The 19,679-nt window shown below is 39.1% G+C and overlaps 1 protein-coding gene across 2 annotated transcripts in view; it reads right to left on the minus strand.

The window, feature by feature from the left end:
• LOC143299407 (mitochondrial Rho GTPase 1-like) overlaps positions 1-16,953 on the minus strand; it is a 39,158-nt gene extending 22,205 nt beyond the window's left edge. For both annotated transcript variants that reach the window (XM_076612715.1, XM_076612629.1), the window contains exons 1-16: positions 16,478-16,953; positions 14,913-14,971; positions 14,046-14,127; positions 12,985-13,028; positions 11,974-12,027; positions 10,803-10,913; positions 10,431-10,481; positions 9,676-9,777; positions 7,401-7,442; positions 6,814-6,870; positions 6,263-6,371; positions 5,249-5,369; positions 3,780-3,864; positions 2,222-2,367; positions 965-1,059; positions 451-542 (exon numbers count right to left, since the gene is read on the minus strand). In XM_076612715.1, coding sequence (XP_076468830.1) covers positions 451-542; positions 965-1,059; positions 2,222-2,367; positions 3,780-3,864; positions 5,249-5,369; positions 6,263-6,371; positions 6,814-6,870; positions 7,401-7,442; positions 9,676-9,777; positions 10,431-10,481; positions 10,803-10,913; positions 11,974-12,027; positions 12,985-13,028; positions 14,046-14,127; positions 14,913-14,971; positions 16,478-16,523 — 1,296 coding nt within the window. In that variant the 5' untranslated portion in view covers positions 16,524-16,953. The remainder of the gene's footprint in view (positions 1-450; positions 543-964; positions 1,060-2,221; positions 2,368-3,779; positions 3,865-5,248; positions 5,370-6,262; positions 6,372-6,813; positions 6,871-7,400; positions 7,443-9,675; positions 9,778-10,430; positions 10,482-10,802; positions 10,914-11,973; positions 12,028-12,984; positions 13,029-14,045; positions 14,128-14,912; positions 14,972-16,477) is intronic.
• Between the last annotated feature and the right edge of the window lie 2,726 nt (positions 16,954-19,679).

The following is a 19,679-nucleotide window of genomic DNA, read 5'->3' on the forward strand; positions in this document are numbered from 1 at the left end:
CTGCACATGTCTGAAGCAAAAGCAATCCATTTGGGTTGCAGTGGCCCACACCGTGCTTTCCAATCACTCCATCCCAGGAGATGTAGTCAGAGCCAACTCTAGCATTGAAGTCCCCAAGAATGATGAGCTTGTCTGCTTTAGACAGCAATCCATCACTGTATAATCTAAGTTCATTTGGAAATATTCAGCTTGGTCACATACACATGTGTACATGAACACCCATAACCAACACATACAGCAATAGGAAAAAAACAAAACAAATAAAACTGCACGCAGGAAAAAATATTAAAAAAATGGGTGGCACTGTAGTGTAGCGACACGCTCTCCCTGGGGAGAGCAGCCCGAATTTCACACAGAGAAATCTGTTGTGATAAAAAGAACTACAAATACAAGTACAAAATACATGTTAAAAAAAACAACAAAAAAACGTAACAGAAACTGTCAACAAACCTTTCCAACAGACTTGGCACCTAAAACCTGGCAACGGAAGACGTTTCTAGTCGTTTGGCGCTTCTCAAGGTCTACCTTCTTGTCTCGGGTTACTGTAACAGGTACCAGCATTAAAAAGACGATGTCAACACAGTGAAAGGATGAGCATTGGTGTAAACACATTCACAAGCATATGAAGTTCAGAAACGAGCTTACATTCTCAAATTCAATGGTGCTCTTGTTTTCAAGATGTGCAAAATGTTTGTGAACACACGGATGGACAATTGTCTGTCTGTCACTGAAAAATGTAATGCAGCTTTTTTTTTTGGTTATCACTTTTTGCTTTTGGAATTACTTTTGTTTACTTATGTGGAGGACATGAGAGTGCAGCCACATGAGTTTTCAGAAAAAAAGACGCATGATGCACTCTCTCTCTCTCATTCTTCACCTGCACACAGAAACACACAAGAAGAAACAGAACACACACATATGCAGAACACACACAATCACACACACATGCGCACAGAGCACTGACCATGCACAGCTGATAGTTGAGACTCATGGTCATAATGGTAACCCAGGTAGGCAAGAAACTCCAATGTGCGGGGCACATCCAACAGTGTTGTCAGCCTGCACACAACACACAGTGTCAAACTTGTAGTGGGTGCATTACAAAAAACAACAACTGGAGCTGGAACTGTGGCAGACAAACTAGGTGTGTGGCTGTGTCTAACTTCAAGACTCTTTACTGGCTTCAAACAAAAGAACAGGGTATGCGCAAGGGGTATTGAAATGACATTCAATCATCAGCCACTCCATATCTAAAAATCAAATGCTCATCCCCAATATGGGGAAATGCCACTGACATGGCAAAGAGGATGGAACAAACAACAAAACACCCCTCCTATTAAACAAAATGAAACATAACCTCATAACCAAATGCAGATTTTTTCTCCAAGTTTCTCATTTCCAGAATTCTGAATGCGCAGGTTGCTTCATATGATTTAGGTCATTTCCTGCATTAATACATTTTCCCACCCTGCTGGAAGGACTCTAGGATTCTGTCATCAATCAACAGAGCTCAGGTAATACTACTAAATGTGTACTTTCCTGTTTCTCTTGCAGTCTTACTTAAAAGTACATTATGATCTTTCACTTTTCACATATATTAATAAAGCAGCAAATATTACAACATGACCATGAAGTGACAATGGCAGGCAAGTGGAAGTGACATCCATATTGTGTACCCACACACAATAAAGTTTTTAGGAAATATAAATCAGTCTGATTTTGGAGAAAGATGCCCCGTCTCCCCCACATGCACACACACACACACACAAACATTCACATGAAATACATGTATACAATCACACACACATTTCAAGGGAACGGAGGAAAACAATATAAAACACTTAACTAAAAGCTGACACTACACAAAATGCAAAGAATATCACCCACTCACCCACATCTCTACCTAGTATCAAGATTATAAAGACAGATCAATGGAAAACAATCAGAGAACAAAACAACAACAATGAAACCACATCATTTTGCTACCTTTAACTGCTCATGACTTTTTGCCATTGGCATCAGAGAACTTTACCTTTGGATATAAATTAAGTCCTTAGGTTATTCATTTCCTGAACCATCCGTATCATACCTTGTACAAATGTGACTTTTGCGTGGAGCTCCATTCATCCACCTGATTCAGTTCCAAGATCATGACAAAAACGTGTACTTCCGCGCACGTGCGAACACACACACACATGCAAAAGACACACTGCCTCCTTACGTCCACTGGGCCAGGTATCCTGAGGCGGTGATCCACCCATCAGGGTTGGTGGCCACAGTGTTGTTGACGTCCGGCCCCCAGGGCAGAAAGGGACAAGTGCTGAACAAATTCTGCAGCTCTGAGGGGTTCAGGCAACCATCGTCATCCTGAAAACAGACACACATGTTGTGCTTACATACAGATATTGTACGTGTAGTGTGAATGTACATGCCATGTGTACACACACAGTTTCTGTGGGTGGCATGAATGTAAATGATGCATAGATAAATATAATCTGTGTATAGCCTGAATGTAAACACATGATGCATACACAAAGATATAGTTTGCATATAATTATTTTATATATATAATCAAAAAAAAAAAAAATCTTTTTATGTCATTTAGTCTTACATATGTCTATCTTAGCCAATGTCATGTGAAATTGTGCTGACTTTGTATATATCTTACGACACTTAGTCTTAAATTTGTATATTTCATTGTAAGGCGTAGTGAGCCCCATCTGGGATGAGGGTACACCGTACAGTGCTATGTAAGCCTGTATTTTATCATTATATTATCATTATTATATAGTGACAGATATAGTTTGTGTGCAGCTTGAACGTACACACAAGATCATGATGCGTACACACATATATAGTTTGTGTGCAGCCTGAATATGAAACACATGATGCTTACACACAGATATAGTTTGTGTGTAGCCTGAATGTACACATGTGACTTCTATACACAGAATTTGTGTAAAGTGTGAATGTACATACGTGACACGAACACACAGAGTTTGTGTACAGTGTGACTGTGAACATATGTGAAGCATACACACAGACAGTTTGTAGCCTAAGTGTAGACATATCATGCACACACAGAGATAATTTGTATCAAGTGTGAATGTACACACACGATGAGTACACCCAGATAGTTAATGTGTCGCACAAATGTAGGTTTCCGCATGATGCACACAGAGACAGTGTGTGTCACATTAACATACACACATGAGGTGTACACACAGAGATAGTGTGTGTGGATGAATTATGCAGTAGCTGTGTGGGTACATAGATGGATGGATTTGTATCTGTTGAGAGCGAGAATGGATGCATGTTCACTTTAAATGTACTGATGACTGCTCACACACCGCATCACAGGATGACCAGACTGAAACATCATGCACTGAAATCACGTGTGAATAACAGACCATCATATTTGCTGTGCAGTAAAGCCTTACTTTTTGGAACCCATTCTACCCCTGAAAATTCTCTGAACAATACTGGTACATTGTAGGAAATGTCATGCAGCAACACAGGAGTTGTGATGCTCTGCTGGCTGAAACCATGAAAACTTGGTCTGATCAACTGCAAACAAGGACGACACATGCTTTAAGAGGGAATATACCTTCAGAGAGACACTTCTTGTATGATTCATGTACAAAATGTCAAAACTCTAGACTCGTTCCATGTTGGAACGACTTTATCTACCCACCATTCCATACCACACACACACACACATGCGTGCGCGCACATACACGCACACACATACACACACTCACTCACACACATGAACTGACCTCATCATACTTGTCGAAAAGAGTTGCCAGAAACTGATAGCCCTGGTGGGTGAGTTCAGTGGTGCTCCCCGGACCCACATGTAACCTGTCAAGCCAAGGAAATAACATGGAAGTGAGTCATCAGCAAACAGGTCCACTTCCTTTCGTTAGCTGTGCTTGACTATGTGTGTATACATATGTATGTGTACATAACTACATGCATGTATATGAATGTGTATTGTGTGTGCGTGTGTTTATGTAAGTTTGTGTGCCTGCCTATGTGTGCGTATGTGTTAGGGTAGCTGTCAGATACACATGTATGTTAAAATGTATGTATGCAGTGTGTGTGTGTGTGTGTGTGTGTGTGTGTGTGTGTGTGTGTGTGTGTGTGTGTGTGTGTGTGTGCATGAGCGCGTGCGTGCGTGCGTGTGTGTGTTGTGTGTGTGTGTGTGTGTGTGTGTGTGGTCACATTTTGGTGTGTGTATGTAACATAGATATAATGTTTTATGTTAACAAAAGCGTTTTTGTAAAGCACCTAGAGCAGATTTCTGGATAGTGTGCTATATAAGTATCCATTATTATTATTATTATTATTAAACACATCTTATCTTACACAGTCTTGAAGAAACAACCAGGCAGTGAGTCATCAGCAAACACACCTTATATTACACAGTCTTGAAGATAATTGCTTTCCATGTGTAGAAATCAAATACATTGACCGATTGATTGATATGGCTATTTATCTAGCACCTGTCCTCGGTCGGAGACAAAGCTCAAAGTGCTTTACCAACACAGGGTCATTTGCAGCACTAGCTGCCTACCTGGGTAGAGTCGACTGATGGCTGCCCTGGGCGCTCATCATATGTTTCCTGTGTCATTCAATCAGATTTCAGGCATGCTCACATTCACACTCAGACAGGTAACATTTTACATGTATGACCGTTTTGTTTATTTACCCTGCCATGTAGGCAGCCATGCTCTGTTTTCATGGCTGTGCATGCTGGATATGTTCTTGTTTCCATAACCTTCCGAACGCCGACATGGATTACAGGATCTTTAACGTGCGTATTTGATCTTCTGATATATCAAATGAGCTGTCACACATTCTCTAGAAAGCCTTGAAGGTAAGAACTTATTTTCTTTCTTTTTTTTTTTAGCAATTTTAGCAAGAGAAAAAAGAGTAAAGGTGAATGTGAGTATATCTGTGGTCATGCAAGAGACTGACAAAGTGTGAAAAATAGAGAGGCAGAGGCAGACAGACAGACAAAGACTTTTTAGCAATGTGTGTGTGTGTGTGTGTGTGTGTGTGTGTGTGTGTGTGTGTGTGTGTGTGTGTTTGTGTATACATGTGTGTGTGTATTTATGCGTGTGTGAGTGTATGCGCAAGTTCATGCATATGAGTGCATGCAAGAGAAAGACACAAGGGAGATAATCGGAAGAAGAAAAAAAAGAGAGAGACAATGAGGCAGACAGACAGGCAGAGACTATACCTTGGAGCAATGAAATCATGTGTAAGCTGAAGGTTTTCATCGTATCCAAACTTTCGTAGAACAGTCCATGTAGTCTCGTGCCTTCCTTTCTGAATAAATAATGTGTGAAGAAACAGGAAACCTGGAAACAATGGATAAACCACATTGAACAGCACAATGAAGACATTCAGGTCAGTCATGTGCAAGGAGGAACAATTTTAAACAGCACGCTGCCGCCACAGGATACCAGACGTAAGTCAGTCACATCCATCAGTGTGTCTACAGAACAGCTGAGACTGAAGAGATAACACCAATCTGACAGACACATCGTGCAATTTTTAAATAAAGAGTTGGAAAAAAACAAAAACAACAACACCCATCCAGACATGCCTATTTGTGTGTATGTCATGTCAAAGCAAGCAAGGCTGTTCATGTACATTTTTTTTTTTTTTTTTTAATAAATATTTATTTTATTCGAGTTTAACATTTAATACATACAGACGGACATACAAAACCAACATCTGAAATCAACAATATTTGCCACTGTGCACCACCTAAACTGCAAATCAGGAAAACAACACTGTCTTCATACAGAGAAAAAAACAAACAAAAAAGTCCATGTACATGTATTTTGTTTTCTGCATAGATGATGATGATGATGACTATGATGCTGCTAAGGAGATCCATTCAGTTTGAGGGCTATGTGTAAGACAACATTGTAGTCTATGCTTCATAATATATCCTCGTGTCAACCAGGCTCTAGAAATACACACACCTGCAGTGCCCACAGTCATCATCTTTTATGTACGAGTGTGTGCTTGTGCATTTGTGTGCATGTGTGTGTGAATGTGCATGTACACAGGTTTACCCATTATACAACTGGACCTCTTTGACTGCTACTCTGTTCAGTTTATTTCTCTATATATCAACAATTAAACATAAAAAAATGAAACAACACACACACACACACATACACACACAAAAGACAAGAAAAAAAAAAAGAACAGTCTCTTCAGTCTAATAGACACAACTCACCTTTAAGAGAAATTTTATTGTCAATGATTCCATCAGATGTGTGCCTGCTTACAATAGATTTCACATCCTCCAAGGCTTGTGGATGAAGAGGCGCGTTGAAACACTTTTGCTGTCAAAGAAAGTAAGCAGTCTGTAGTGTTAGCAAATAGTTGTGCATTTTCTGTTGCCTGTAAATTAGTGTTCCTGACTACAGAAAATGTGCAATTATTAGGTTAGGAAAAGAAAGGGTAAACTATGCTCCTGTTTTTTTTTTCTCCACCTTTATACATGTTACTTCTCATGCTGTGAACCCCATTTCATACATTTTAATTCTTAAACTGTGACCCCCCCCCCCCCCTCTTTGTACATGTTAATTCTTATGCTGTAAACTATGGTTTTCAATGTTTCTAGGGCATTTCATTTCATGTAAAAAATAAAAATAGAAATAGAAAAACCAAACAGAAAAAACAAAAATAAACAAACTAATAAAAACGAAAAAAAACAAACACAAAAAACAAAAAAACACAAGCAAACAACACACACATATATGCCAAACATATCGCAAGTCTTACCTGAAACTGGTTAACTTCTGTGTCACTGAGAAGGGCGTCGTTGTCCAAGTCACAAATCTGAATATTAAAAGACAATAAAATCAATGTATTCTCTTCTTTTTTTTTTGTAATGAATAAAAGAAAAAAATATTAACATTCTATAAATATGGCTATTTGCATGGTAACTTTTTTTTTTAGAAAAACACTTTGAGATACACGTAAGAAAGCAACAAGACTCCGCAGACATACATACATACACCAGCTTGTCTTGAAAGGAGTAACTTGTGTTACCTCAATGGTAACGTTTTTCCTGTCCCTTCTCTTTTACAAGAAAATCAAAGCCAGTGTCTTGATCTCAGCTTTACATACATATTTTGAGCATAATTTTATTTATTCCAACAAAATCAACATATTTCCATTCTTAGCGCTGATTAAATTTGCAACCACAGAGTAAAATCAACCAAGCAATGATGAACCAAAATATTTAGGTCGAGCACTTTCATCCTTTTCTTCATTGATTTAAAATGAGAATACAATTCCTCTAAAATATGAAATGAAATAAAATAAACCTTTCCATAAAACCATTTTCTCTGCACTTTCAAACTAACCTTAAATATCCTTGTCAACGCCTTTTTCGCCATTGGCGTCAGCTGAAACAGACAAGTATCATGAACTGATGACGCAAGTTGCACTGCTTTTTGACAAATACACTGCAATCTATATCATTTTTCTACTCCTATATTATAATAAAGGATTAAAAAAAACACAAAAAACAATATATTTCTAAATTCACATTTTTTAGTGAACAACTTTTGTTGACCTCTGCAGTGTATGTTACCATAGGATAATCATAAAACAAGGCCTATATTTTCTATTTCTCCTAACTGGAACAAGCTCTCAAACCCTGCTCAAACCATCACTATCAACTAGCTTTCAGCAGTGACCCTGTTGTACTGCGCCCAACTAGGAAGCAAGTGTCCATGGGTTCGAGTCCCATATTCAGTCTGGGGTTTTTACTCTCCTCTTCACTAGATCTCTGGTGGTGGTCTGGGTGCAAGTCATTCACATAAGCGATAAACCAAGGTCAAGTGTGCAACATGCACTCAGCGCATGTTAAAGAACCCATGTCAACAAAAAGGCTGTCCCTGACAAAATTCTTTAAAAAAATCCACTTTGATAATAAACAAATACACTTTCATACACAGGCTGGGGAATTGTCCAGAAGAGTTTCCTGTGAAAATCAGCTGCAGTCCAGGGCTGCCTTAGGCCCCTGGTGGGATGCAGGGGCAATGCCCTATTGTGGGGTCCAGGGGGCGGCAAAGCCCCCTTTGTGAAAACAAAGTCAGTGATTTTTAAGAGGTTCTGGGAGCCTCTCCTGAAAGCTAAAACAATAATTCACAATTTTCTTCTCTGACCCCAAAAAACTTTTTCCTCTGAAATTTTTTTTCCCTCTGAAATCATCTGCTCTTTCACTGAAAATAGCATATCCGCTCAGAGTTTCCCAGCCTGCATTCAGAAAAAAAAGGAAATTTTCTATCTAAAATTACGTTTAAATAACATACTTACCGTGACCCAACTAGTGCAGACTCCGGCAGGGGTCTGACATTCCTGTCCTGTGCAAACTACTATCCACCTATGCAGAGTCTGCACTAGTTGGGTCACGGTTAAGTATGTGTAATTAAATAGATATTTGTGAGTGGAACTGCACTGTGACAAACTGCCCTGCCCCTGAGGGGAGCAGCCTCAATTTCACAGAGAAATCTGTTGTGGCAAAAAGCAATAGAACACAAATGCACACATCATTTGTGGGGAAAGCAGTCCAAATTCCACACAGAAATCTGTTGTGACAAAAAGCAATACAATACAAATGTACCGTAAAGTTCGGTCTATAAGCCACTACTTTTTACCCCTGCTTCAACCTCTACAGCTTATACAATGATTCGGCTTACTTGAGGATTTTAACGATCCTAGGAGCGTCATGTTCTCTTCTATTCTCAGCTGCCCTTCAACTCACCAAAATCATGATTTCTGTCCATGAATTTTTGGATGAGCTTCACAATAGTGTGCTGACTGTTCACGTTTTATAAATCAAAACCCCACACATTAAAGACTTCAGATCAGCATTCAGTTCTACTCTGTTCAAGCGTACACCCTCATCATGCTGAAAACGTGATGTAATGCCTATGATGCAGCCTTCAAACTGAAGACGATCGACCTAGCAGACGACAGTGCAAGTGGCAAACCACCAGCGACCTCCACTTTGCGTTCATGTTCATGAAGTGAAAGCGAGGCTGAAGTTAGTGACAAGATGGCGGAGGAAGCTGTGCTGGTTCTCTTCAACTTGGACACTAATGACAAAGATTTTAGTGGATTCAGTGAGCAGGATGACGTTGAATAAATGTGACTATCCCTAAATTATCGATCTTATTTTCGTTGTGTTCTTTTTTTTCTTCTTTTTTTTTGTGGCACTAGCAGTATTTTTGCTTGCTTTTCGTTGTGTTGTTCCCGCTTGTGTTTATTTCATAACCTACAGTATTGACAGCTTTTCTGTAGTATCGGTATGTGTTCCGGTACCGGAAATAAGTGCTGCTTATAAGCCAGTGCAGCTTGTGTATGTATGAAATTTTTTCCTAAATTTAATGGGTGCGGCTTATATACCAGTGCGCTCAATAGACCAAACTTTACAGTACACATCATTCCTGGGGAAAGCATTCCAAATTCCACATAGTGAGATCTGCTGTGACAAAAAGTGATACAATACAAATGCACACATCAGCAAATGAACATAGCAGTACATAACAAAGACTCTCGCTGCCAGATTTGGATGTATATGACCACCAACAATGAACAATGACAAACACAGAACCACCACCACTCTCTCACCTCTTTGTCTTCAGGGTTGTAGACAGGAGCTGTGGGATGGAGGACAGCCTTCTGTGCGTAGTAGAACACTTCACTGATATTCTTCAGGGTCCTGGCTGAACACTGCAACAACAGTGCAAAATGAAAAGTGCAAGATAAAAAAAAAACTTCCATCAACAATGCCTTTATCTGTCAGACAGAATCAATACATAGTGATGTCAACCTATAAAAGATTTGTGAGCTGAAAGAAAATTTTGTTTTGGATGAAGCAGACAATAAAGTATTTTGAACTGAACTGAACTGAACTGACAAAGCTGTCATGTGAAAATTTCTTATACCAATGCCTATATCTGATAGACTCGATACACAGCAGTCTCAGCACAGAGACAGACAGATATATTCCTGTTTCTGTGAAAATTTGGTTTCTAAAAACACCACTTTTTTCTGTTATATAAGCATATTTTGTGAAGGCATTTAAAATATTTGACAGGACAGGAATAAAATATCATCAAGAAATGAGACAATCTAATAAAGTGTTCATGACAAATATTGATATGCCACAGAATACATGAAATGTTTTTCAATGGTTGAGCAGGCATTCATAAATAAAAAGCATCATATTTCACGATTAATAGACAGAAGAGATATGCAAGTGAAAAGAAAAACTGGATAGATTTCAAACACTAATGGCAAGCTTTCACAAGTTCATATAAAGTGAACCAAAAACCATATGACCTTGGGCATTAGTGACAAGTGAACCAACAAGGCCAACTTACCTCCACACATGTCTCCACTTCTGAAAAATCGTTCATGATCGGAAGAATGCTCTGGAAGTGAACAAAAAAAGAAATGATACACAGTGACACAAGAAGATCCGATGAGTAAGACAAAAAACAACAACAAACACAAAAGCTGAAACCATGGAACATTACCTCCAAAAGAATTCTGATTATACTTTGACATACAACAAATTACTGAGAATCTACACCAGGGTAATTGAAACGTGTAATATTCCACATGTTGTAGACTTCCAAACCTGTTGTTTTGTTGTTTAATAAGCATGAGAAACGCACACACAGTCACACACATGCGCACCCACACACACGTACACGCACACACACACACTGGGTACATTTGTTTAACAATACCTCCAAAGTAGGATAATCTGCCAGGTCCACTTTGTTGCCCACAAGAATGACCGGGGTTCGATGTTCCTCTCCCAGCATGTTCCGTAACAAGGGTAACCAGTAAGTTGTTAACTGAAAATGCATACAGGAAAACAGAACAATGCAATTTACTCATGCAATAGAACAACACTAACCCTAAAACCACTCATGAAGATATGAAAAATAAAACAAAGAAGCAGACTTTAGCTGAATGGAATGGTATCCACAATTGCTTCTTTCAATAACAATGAATGACAAAGACTACAAAAAAGTTTCCGCTAATAGAAGATTTTTGTGTTTGTAGAGGAAGCAACCAGGTGCTACTTTCAGCACTTATGTTTCCACATTGAGAGTGACTGGAAGCATGAGCTTGTTTAATTTTCCATCAGGTGTTGTACCTTGCATGTCTACTCCAGTCAGCTCAGAAAGCTGATAAAACCCTATTCAATCAACAAACAAAGCATTATTATCAAAACATGGCACTGAAATCATTTCCATTCACAAATAAAAACAACAACAAAATAATAATATTAATGGTATTTATATAGCTCTGAATCTTGCGCAGAGACAAATCAAAGCGCTTTCGCACCAATCATTCACATGCATGTATAACTCTAAAACTGGAGAAACTGAAGACAAGGAAGAGGCAGGGAAGGGAGACTGTTTTGGGAAAAGGTGGGTTTTAAGGCCAGACTTGAAAGAGCTGAGTGTGGAGACTTGACAAAGCGAAAGAGGAAGTTCATTCCAATTGCAAGGTCAAGAGACAGAGAAAGAACGGCGGCCAACAGTAGAGTGTTTGAATCTGGGTATGCGTAAACAGAGTGGATCCGAAGCCGATCGTAGTGAACAAGATAGAGTGTAGAGGTGAAGGCAGCCATAAATAAGACATATTGACAAACACTGGCAAACGCTCATCAAACACTGAAGGACTGAAAATTGTCCATCTGAAGAAAAGCACAAAGATAATTTTGACTGATGTTGTATGCATGATATGAAGCTTTCTTTATGTTATGTTGTATTTTTCATGCAATTGAAGATGTAAAAAAAATTAAAATAAAATAAAAATAAAAATAAAAAAGACGACATGTTGACAAATTCAAAGAAAGTGCAATTTTGATAAAAAGAACAATGATCAAGAAAACAATTTTCATACCCTTTGTATTGAATCTTCATCCATGACAGAGTATACAATACAGATGACACTGGCCTGCAACAGACAATATCAGTCAGTCAGCATGTTGATTTCAAGTTAACTGTACATGCTATTTCTGTTTCGATTACACCTTTTCAGACATAATGATACTACTTTTTGTGCACATTCTTAACCAAACAGGTGTGAATGGGTATCTGCCATCAGTCAGTGATGGTTAATGCAGTGGAAGGATATGACTAAGCCCTGCCATCAGTCAGTGATGGTTAATGCAGTGGAAGGATATGACTAAGCCCTGCCTTCCTATGCTGAACCCTCAACACAGTGAATATGAATTAACCAGCCCAACCACCATAAAAGGCTATGGCATCTTTAAAAATTCATTGATGTTTTTTTTTTTTTTTTTTTTTTTTTTTGTTTTTTCAAAACAAACATATAGTAATTATTGTCAACCTCTAAAACTTATTATTCTTTTTTTTTTCTTTTTTAAAAAAACAAAACAGGCAAAACCTAATGAAGGTGGCCTTTTGACTGAAAAGTGTATGCCCTCTCAAGCAGCAGTGACCAGGCAGGGTATATGCTTTGTTATTTCAAACCTTATTCAGTTTAAATTCAAAATCTACTATGAAAATCAGTAGCAATGATCACGATGCATACTAAGAAAGCAGCAGCACACACACACACATTATGTGAACAGATGTTAATCCTTTTAACATACACACTTTCTCTCATGTCCCAAAATAACAGATATGTCGTCCAAGTTCTTTTCATTGCTGCTTAATCTTCTGGTGCAATATTTCCTATAAATAAATTATCCAGAGATCAATAGTTTATCTAGTTAAAAAGGTAAAAACAGTAGCTTCCACTGCAAATTGGTACTCACTACTGCCTTTATGATCAATTGCCATTTCATAGACACAACTACTTACAACCTGTGATAGTAAGTTTCACTTTTTCGTTGTATTGTTTTCTTTTGAAACACACTTGATCAAACACAAAATAAATTCTCCTTACCTTCGTGACTTCTTCTTCAAGCATTGCATCATCTTGGTCTTTGGCTGAAATGATCAATTTGTTTTTTGACAGATGTTATATGTACCATAGCAACACAGCAGTTAAAAAGGTTGGGCAACATATGAAACTGAAAGTAAAAACTGCTCATCTCTGATGACTCATAGATCTATATGCAGCCCTGACACTCTGAGAATGGAAATGACACACAGCATGTTAATGAATTCTGCAAGTCCAAGTGAAATGGACACATTTCTAGAATAAACATGAAATAAGTGAAAAATGTGTATTCCAGCTTCAGTCTAATGCCAGGATCATCTGCGACACAGATGAGTTGTTTCCCTTCGCCAACTTCTTAGCCAAGAAAACTGAATGATTTTGACAAGGTATGCCAACCTTTGTATGTGTGCATTCCACATACATCAAATTCAAAGTACAGTTTTGAATATTTACTCACAAATTACATCACATAATGATGTGGACCCTTGGAATAATTTCTTTTACAATTTATATTTTATAGAAAAAATTTGTTTTCCAAACTGTTAAACTGAGAAGACACAATATAAAGAAAAGATTTATCATGCATATTCTTTCAATAGACACAACACATGCAAAGAAACAACATCAACAGTAGAGCTAGATGCTTTTTGTGTGTGTGTGTGTGTGTGTGTGTGTGTGTGTGTGTGTGTGTTGTGTTGTGTTGTGTGTGCAATCACAAATGTACACAGATATTTTGATGTTTTGCTGATTTGTTTCAAAGTAATCAAAATGTTTTATGTGAGACATACACAAAAAACATACTAAAATTGTTAAAGATAATGTTTTAAATTTTCATTGTTAAAAAAATTTACAATTATTTCAAAATGATTAATTTTATATTCGCTGATTCTATTCATATTTTCGAAAATGTTTCACATGGAATGTTTTCCAAAACAGAAGTTGCATTAACAACAAACAAAATTAATCACTCACATTCATTCAAAGGTATGGTAGTTTATGATCAAAATGACAACATCATGTAATCATAGCACACTAAACGAAAGAAATCCTTTTCTCATCAATACCTGAGTAATCTACAATAAGTGTTGGGACATGTTCAGGGGTGACATCAGCAGGAATTGTTATTTCCTCTGCTCTGGATGGTACCTGCAACAAATATCCCATTTTACTGGCAGCAAGCATATCTTACTATCCTTAGCACCTTCCATTAAAACTTAAATTCAGTGCAGCAATACAACAATGCAGCACAGCACAAGTAACAAACATTTTAATCATTTAAAAGTATATCTAAACGTGTTGTTATTCTCAATGTGTATAATTCTCAGTCATTTTAAAAAATCTAAATAACTTAATAAGGATCAAAATTGTAGATGAATGCACAAAACTTATTCACATGTATTACAGTTATATCTCATAAATTATATCATAGTAATCTAATGGCAAATGTGAAACAACATTACTAGTTTTGCACTGCACACTGTTTCAGCTTAGCAAATAAATAAATAAATATGCATATATATATATATATATATATATATATATATATATATATATATATATATATATATATATATATATATATATATATATATATATATATATCAAAAGATAAAATCAACATATTTCATGGTTGATAATTGTGTAAACTGCCAAGTATCTATTTAAATAAATAGCACAGTAGCATAAATCAGATGCTTATGCAAACACATGTAGCACTATCACTAATTTAAAAAAAGAAAGAAAAAAAAGTAGCATCAATTCCGATTCTTGAATATTATTCTATCATCTAACCATGCAACTAAAAGACATTTCAGTTTTAAAATTGCAGCTTTATTTGTTAAAATATAATAATCAATGTATACAAATTACACATCATGATCATGTTCAAGATTTAATCATGACAACTGACACTGATGATAAGAACAACATACCTCTTCAGCAAATTCTTCACTGACAAGAGAAAGAATCAATGAAGTCTTCCCCACAGATGCTGGAAAAGAAGAAGAATGAAATTGTCAATAATCTTAAAGGTAAGTGATGAAAGCAAACATTATGATTATGTGTGAATTATTCAGAAACAATGTTGAGTCTTTTACTACTATTTAATGTTCAATAATCATTTGCAAAGTTCATTCATACGTATACATGTATACATATACATACATACATGATACATACATGTGTACATGTACAGGGAAACATAAAATATAGTGACTATGACTGTATGAGTGTATCTGTGTGTAAATGTATACTCTGTGTGTGTGTGTGTGTGTGTGTGTGTGTGTGTGTGTGTGTGTGTGTGTGTGTCTGTGTGTGTGAGAGAAAGAGAGAGAGACAGACAGAGAGAGAGACTCAGAGTGTGTGAGAGTCTCAGTCAGAGAGAGAGAGAGAGAAAGAGAGAGAGAGAGAGAGAGAGAGAAAGAGAGAGAGAGAGAGAGAGAGAGAGAGTGTGTGTGTGTGTGTGTGTGTGTCTGTGTGTGTGTGTGAATAAAATGAATGTGTATAAATTAAAAGCTAACCTATGTCTGAATTTTAACAAATGTTTGTTAAGGGAAATGTTATACTACCAGTACTACTACTACTACTATTGTACAAATATAATCCTACTGTACTTTTAACATGTACACATACAAAGATTTACATACTTACATGAAAAAAAAAGTGTGCAAGAACAAAGCAAAGGATACATGTATACACACAGCATCTTGTAATCAAAACACTAAACAGATTTAAAAAAATTTATTTACAATTACAATTAGATTATTTCAGTCATGCTCTCTGGTGCAATTCTAAGGGAACTAAGCCTATGAGTATTTCATTTGGCAGTTTCAAACCATGTGTGCATTTAAACATGCGCAATAAGTGAATAACATTAAGATAATTGGTCACATAAAGACGAATTGCTTATTTTAAGTATAGAGTTAAGGGCCATAAGCATAAAACCAAAACACCTTAGGACAATAGGTAATGCACCAGACTGCAAGCATGCATTTGAAGTGTGTGTGTGTGTGTGTGTGTGTGTGTGTGTGTGTGTGTGTGTGTGTGTGTGTGTGTTTCACTGTGTATGTGTGTGCTTGCATGCTGTTAATGTTATGAATTATATATATAAATCTGCAAGTAAACATGTGTGTGTAACTGTAGCATTAATCTAGTAATTAAAAAAAAGCCCATACATCTGAGCTGTATCCCTATCACAGTATGGTTGTTTATATGCATGTATGGCTATGATGATAAAATTATGATGATCTATGAAAATGCAATTGTTCCACTCTGCTGCAAGAGATATTAAAAAGATAACTTTATTTTCCTGAATTTGCCGGATTATCTCCCCGTCTTTTCTTCATTTGTTTTACCCCCTCCGGGTTATCTCTCTCGATCTGTTATGCTTACCCTGTGTACGTGTAGCCTACCGACATTTAGTTTTCGTTCACTTTTGTCGCTCTTGATGAAAGCATACCAACAAAATGTCAAACTCATAGCATTCTCAATAACTTACGATCTCCAACCAGAAGGATCCGCACATCGTTTTTCAAGGTTCCCATGATGAATGTACAGCACAAATTTTGGCAGGCGAATCTATTCACTGAACTCAGTTACGTAACTTAACTACAAGATAACTGGAGTCTCAGTCTGCATGCTTTTCCACTCGCAAAAAGTGTTTATGTGGGTAACAGGCAGCTGAAGATAGTTCTGACTGGCTTTATTTCTAGTCAACTTCGCGGTTCACTTTGAAGACGATGCAATATCGGTTTCTGGTTTCAGCACACACGACGCATGTAGTCTGCTCCACACCCATGGCCGAAGTACATGCACTTAGTCATAAGAAGTCTTTTGACGTGACAGTAATCACCCTAAGTCCAAGCAAACAATAAAGCTTAAATGCTAAAGTTATAGCACACAAGTTCTTCCTAAATCCAATGTCTTCGACATGAAGATCAAGATCATCGTCATCGGCGCTCGCAATCGCCTTGTGTGACCTACCACCACTTCCTTTCAACCAGGCATGCTCAGATTTCATTTCCGGTACTGTAGCAGACGAAATGTGCGGGGATGTTTCTGGTTTAATTATGAGCAGGCTGATGGAAACCAGCAATGGCTTACAGTTATATATAGTTGCTTAATGGATATAAACGTATAATACTTTATACTTATCGCTGTGTATTTGTGGACGATTATCTCTCAAAGCAGGCGACAAACTCACACACTCAAGGACACTTTAAAATCTCATCCTACAATGTATCTGTATCTGTATGATGTTGATTAATGTCGCAGAATCCAGATGACTGGTGGGGAGGGGGGTAACAGTACGGTAAGAGTTTTTGTACTGATCCGTTTTACAGGGCGTGATAGTGAAGCACCTGTCGTTGTTTGTAATGTATGTGTCTTACACCGTGAGTAGAGAGGGACTGTGGAAGATCATGGCCAAGTACGGATGCCCTCGGAAATTTATTTCCTTGGTCAGCCAATTCCATGAAGGCATGCAGGCTCGAGTCCAGGACAAAGGCGAAACATCTGCTCCTTTTGCTGTCACAAATGGTGTCAAGCAAGGCTGCGTCCTGGCTCCAACGCTGTTCAGCCTCATGTTCTCTGCAATGCTAACTGATGCCTTCAGAGATGGCGATGTTGGAATCGGCCTAAAGTACCGAACAGATGGTAAGTTGTTTAACCTCAGAAGGCTTCAAGCAAAAACGAAGGTCATGACAGACATCATCAGAGACTTTTTGTTTGCTGATGATTGTGCCCTCAACGCTGGATCTGAAGCTGACATGCAACTCAGCGTTGACAAGTTTGCCACTGCCAGCAGGAACTTCGGCCTTACCATCAGCACGAGGAAAACTGAAGTTCTCCATCAGCCAGCCCCAGGGAAACCCTACGTTGAGCCCAACATCACAGTCAACGGTCAGAGACTCAGTGCGGTGGAGCGGTTCACATACCTTGGCAGCACACTGTCACGAAATGCGACCATCGACGATGAAGTGAACGTCAGGATTGCAAGAGCAAGCGCAACTTTTGGTAGACTGAATGCAAATGTCTGGAACAGAAGAGGCATTAGTCTTGAGACCAAGCTAAAGGTCTACAGAGCAGTATTTCTCCCCACACTACTGTACGCCTGCGAAACTTGGACAGTGTACCAACGACATGCCAAGAAGCTGAACCACTTCCACACAACATGCCTCAGGAAGCTACTGAACATCAAGTGGCAAGACAAGACCCCAGACACAGAGGTGCTCGCAAAAGCCACCCTTCCCAGCATCTTTACCATCCTGATGCAGTCCCAGCTTCGCTGGGCTGGACACGTGGCGCGCATGCCAGACCATCGGCTGCCCAAAAGGCTTTTCTATGGCGAGCTGCAACAAGGGAAGAGATCACACGGAGGTCAGAAGAAGCGCTTCAGAGATACTCTGAAAGTCTCTCTGAAAGCGTTTGATATCAACCCTGACTCCTGGGAGGAATCTGCAGTGGACCGTGACAAATGGCGTGCTGCTGTGCACAAAGGCGCCAAGTTGTGCGAGGCCAACAGGACTGCTGCAGCTGTTCAGAAGAGGCAGGCCAGAAAGTCACGGGCAAACAAGCTCCTTGACAATGGTATGCCTGTCTTTGTCTGCCCCAACTGTCAGCGAACATTTCGTGCGCAGATTGGACTATTCAGCCATCTGCGCATTCACAGATAGATTCATGAGCATCCTCCCCCCCCACCCCACCACCACCCTCCCCCCATCAACGATGGTCATCATCGATCTCGATGGACACACACAACAACAACAACAACATGTGTCGATGACGTTGCTAGACACAAACCCTGGGTCTCTGGTGGAGTCAGTGGATCAGTCTGCCTGATTTTTGTGAAATCAGAAAATTTTGAGCAGGAATGGCCGGCACCAGCCCTACAACCACCTTGTAGAGGAAACACAGGCTGAGCTGCTTTCTGCGGTCTTGTTGGGTCGGAAGATCTAGCTTCATCAGTAGCCTCTGGGTGCTGCCAGCCTCTGGGTGAAGCAGCTTCTGGGTGCTTCACAATGATGAAGGCGGTAGTCAAGGGAAAGAAGAAGAAGAGGTGTGCGAGAGCGGTAATCCCCACTGATGAAGCGCGCTGCACCCCTCTGGACTCGTTCCAGCGCGTCAATGTCTTTCTTGGCATAGGGGTCCCAGATAATGGCACCTTACTCCAGGACAGAACGAACGAGGGAGAGGTACGCGCTGCGCTTGCAGCCTGTGGAAAGGTGGCAGAGGTTACGTCTCAGGAAGCCCAGTGTGGCGTTGGCTTTCTTGTACTTACTTACTTGTACTTGTATATTGCGGTGTTGAAGGCCTAACCGGCCTGTTCACCGATCCAGAAAATATCTCCCACTTGTTATGCAGCATGCGTGGCATATTAATGGTGACAGGCTGGGTCGTACAGTGTAGGCAGGCTCTTCCAATGCGTGTCCAGTCTGTTTTTAAAGGCGTTTACTGATGGGGCAGTCACCACACTATCAGGGTGGCCATTCCATACAGTGACGACTCTCTGGGAAAAATACCCAGCACGCAAGCTCAGCCTGCAATGACCCTTGGCCAGCTTGAGGGTGTTTCCCCGGGTGTCCCTGCCTTGAAAGAGGTGCAGCATGGGTCGATCTGTGTCGTATATTCCGTGTACGTACTTGTACACGTCTATCATGTCACCTCTTGTTCGGCGATGTTCCAGGCTAGGCAGTCTCAGA

Source organism: Babylonia areolata, chromosome 1 (assembly GCF_041734735.1).
Source record: "Babylonia areolata isolate BAREFJ2019XMU chromosome 1, ASM4173473v1, whole genome shotgun sequence".
In the NCBI taxonomy this organism is placed as follows: Eukaryota; Metazoa; Mollusca; class Gastropoda; order Neogastropoda; family Buccinidae; genus Babylonia; species Babylonia areolata.